Source organism: Cystoisospora suis, assembly GCF_002600585.1.
Source record: "Cystoisospora suis strain Wien I chromosome Unknown contig_7471, whole genome shotgun sequence".
Taxonomy (NCBI): domain Eukaryota; phylum Apicomplexa; class Conoidasida; order Eucoccidiorida; family Sarcocystidae; genus Cystoisospora; species Cystoisospora suis.
This window is the reverse complement of record NW_027160256.1, coordinates 1-2,115: the sequence shown is the minus strand read 5'-3', so window position 1 is coordinate 2,115 and position 2,115 is coordinate 1. Positions and strand designations below refer to the sequence as shown.

The 2,115-nt window shown below is 40.0% G+C and overlaps 1 protein-coding gene across 1 annotated transcript; it reads right to left on the bottom strand.

Annotated features, from left to right (window-relative positions):
* CSUI_010452 (ap-4 complex subunit sigma) lies at window positions 1-2,099 on the bottom strand. The gene is made up of 2 exons (XM_068070556.1): window positions 1,596-2,099; window positions 1-803 (listed from the first exon to the last, which is right to left on the bottom strand). Exons 1-2 carry the CDS (start codon window positions 1,775-1,777, stop codon window positions 545-547), a joined length of 441 nt encoding a protein of 146 aa, XP_067917468.1. The 5' UTR covers window positions 1,778-2,099; the 3' UTR covers window positions 1-544.
* Between the last annotated feature and the right edge of the window lie 16 nt (window positions 2,100-2,115).

Genomic DNA, 2,115 nt, shown 5'->3' with positions numbered 1-2,115 from the left:
GACAGAGAGAGACAGAGAGAGACGGAGACGAATGGCAAGAGGAAGAAACCACGTTATCAGCAGAGAAGCTCAAAGAAACAGGAGGAAAGAAAAGAAGAAGGAAGAAGAGCAGATATGGACAAGATCAAAAATGGCACGAAGGCGAGAAGAACATCTTCCCCGCTCTCCCCAGCTTTAAGAAGCGAGAAATAACTGACGAAACATCGGTGAAAGAAGAGAATCTCTTTCAAACATCCCTCATATATAATTGCATAGTAATCGAGTCGATGCAGTCGCTCACACGCAGACCTCCACCTCCACAAGAGGCACAAGAAAAGAACTGCCGAAGGGACTGCTAGAGACGGCCAAGTATCCACACACATGAAAGGAACATATCGTATGCATATATAGACGACTAGCGCGTATCGTAGATAGATCGATAGATAGAGGGGAGGTAAGCTTGACTACAAGGAGAATATCTATCTATCTATCGATTGATCGATGGATGGATGATCTGTTTCTCTTTGGTTCATGTCTGTATTGATCTTTCTATGTGTTCTTTTTCTTATGAATTCGAGGAGGCGACGTCCATCATGTGTATGGGTGCGAGGACGTTAGCTTTATTGGTCTCGACAATACAGCCATTCATGACCATTTCGTCGAGAATGAAGTGAGTCTTCTCCAGATGAAACATGATATCTAGCTCACAGACATTCTCGAAGAACTTGTCTAGAGTCTCTACGAGGCAATGAATGAACTCTAAGACAGCTAGCTCATTCACCTCGTCATCCTGCACGCCAACGATAAAATATAAGCTCGCATATCTGAAAGAAACAGAAAAGAACAAAAAGGAAAAGATAGACAGAGAGATTAGGGATGGATAGATAGATTGAAGATAGATAGATAGATAGACGTCTCCGCGTCTACACGGGTGTGCAGGTCCCAGCGTGTATTTGTGAATTACCATATAGGAGACCGGCAAAGCAACATAGAAAGGGAGGTGTAGACAGCATGAATCTCATAAGAGACAGGACCTACGAGACAGGCAGGTGAATTAGAGAACCGAGACAGGCGATTCTATCTATAAGGATGTCTATCGAACTTCCTTTCCTTCTCCCCTCTACCTTCGCCCAATGAACTTCTCCAGCAAGAGATGAAAACGAAAGAAGAAGAAGACGAAAGAAAAGAGTGATGAGGGTTCTCACTGGAGACATGTCTCTCTTTACTCCTTCTCAAAAAGATCTTTACACGAGAAGAAAAATAGGAGAGAGGGAGAAGAAGAATGTGTATATACACCTGCCCGTACCTCACTCTCGTGGGAAGGGTCCTCACGTCTCTCAGTACATATTCTTTGGATTCTTTCAATACATCTTCTGTGGAACTACATAAATAGACTAAAATTAGACAGATAGATTAAAGATAGATAGATGAATAGATTGGAGATCGATAGATAGATAAAGATAGATAGATAGATAGATAGACAGATAGATAAAGACAGACTAAAGATAGATTAAAGATAGATTAAAGATAGATAGATATATAGATAGATAGATAGATTAAAGATAGATAGATAGATATATAGATAGATAGGTTCGTTTGTTTTCTATGTATCTGACCTTCTGTATATGATGTTATACTGTCTATATTGAATGAAGGAGCATTGCATTTCTGTGCGACTGAGGCATTTTCTGATTAATTCTCCTTCCAGCGCAACTCTCTCAGGTATGGTAAGAAAATCGTAGTACTGAGAGAGGCGAGTCTGGCCTTGTTTATTCACAAGAAGAATGAACTTGATCATCTTCTCCAAAGAAAAAGAAAGAGAGAAAGGGGAGAAAGAAGGAAGGAAAGAAAGAAAGAAGAGTTACTCTGGAAGGAAAGGCAGGCCGAGGTTTGGTTAAGAAGAGAACGGCAGAAGAAGGAGAAGAAGAAAGAAGAACTGCTAGTAATATCTCCACTTAGAAAGAGAGGAATTGTGACTTTCGAAAAGAAAAGAAGGCACGTAGAGACCTACATCAACACACATGAATGTATCGAGATATATCTAGATATACCTGTCTATCTATCTATCTATCTATCGTTAATCTATCTATCTATCTATCTATCGTTAATCTATCTATCTATCTATCTTTAATCTAT

Coding starts and splice junctions, on each gene's coding strand:
- CSUI_010452 (XM_068070556.1), bottom strand. CDS start 1,777: ATGATCAAGTTCATTCTTCTTGTGAATAAACAAGGCCAGACTCGCCTC. Junction 804..1,595: donor TATAACATCATATACAGAAG/GTCAGATACATA, acceptor TGTTTCTTTCAG/ATATGCGAGCTTATATTTTA.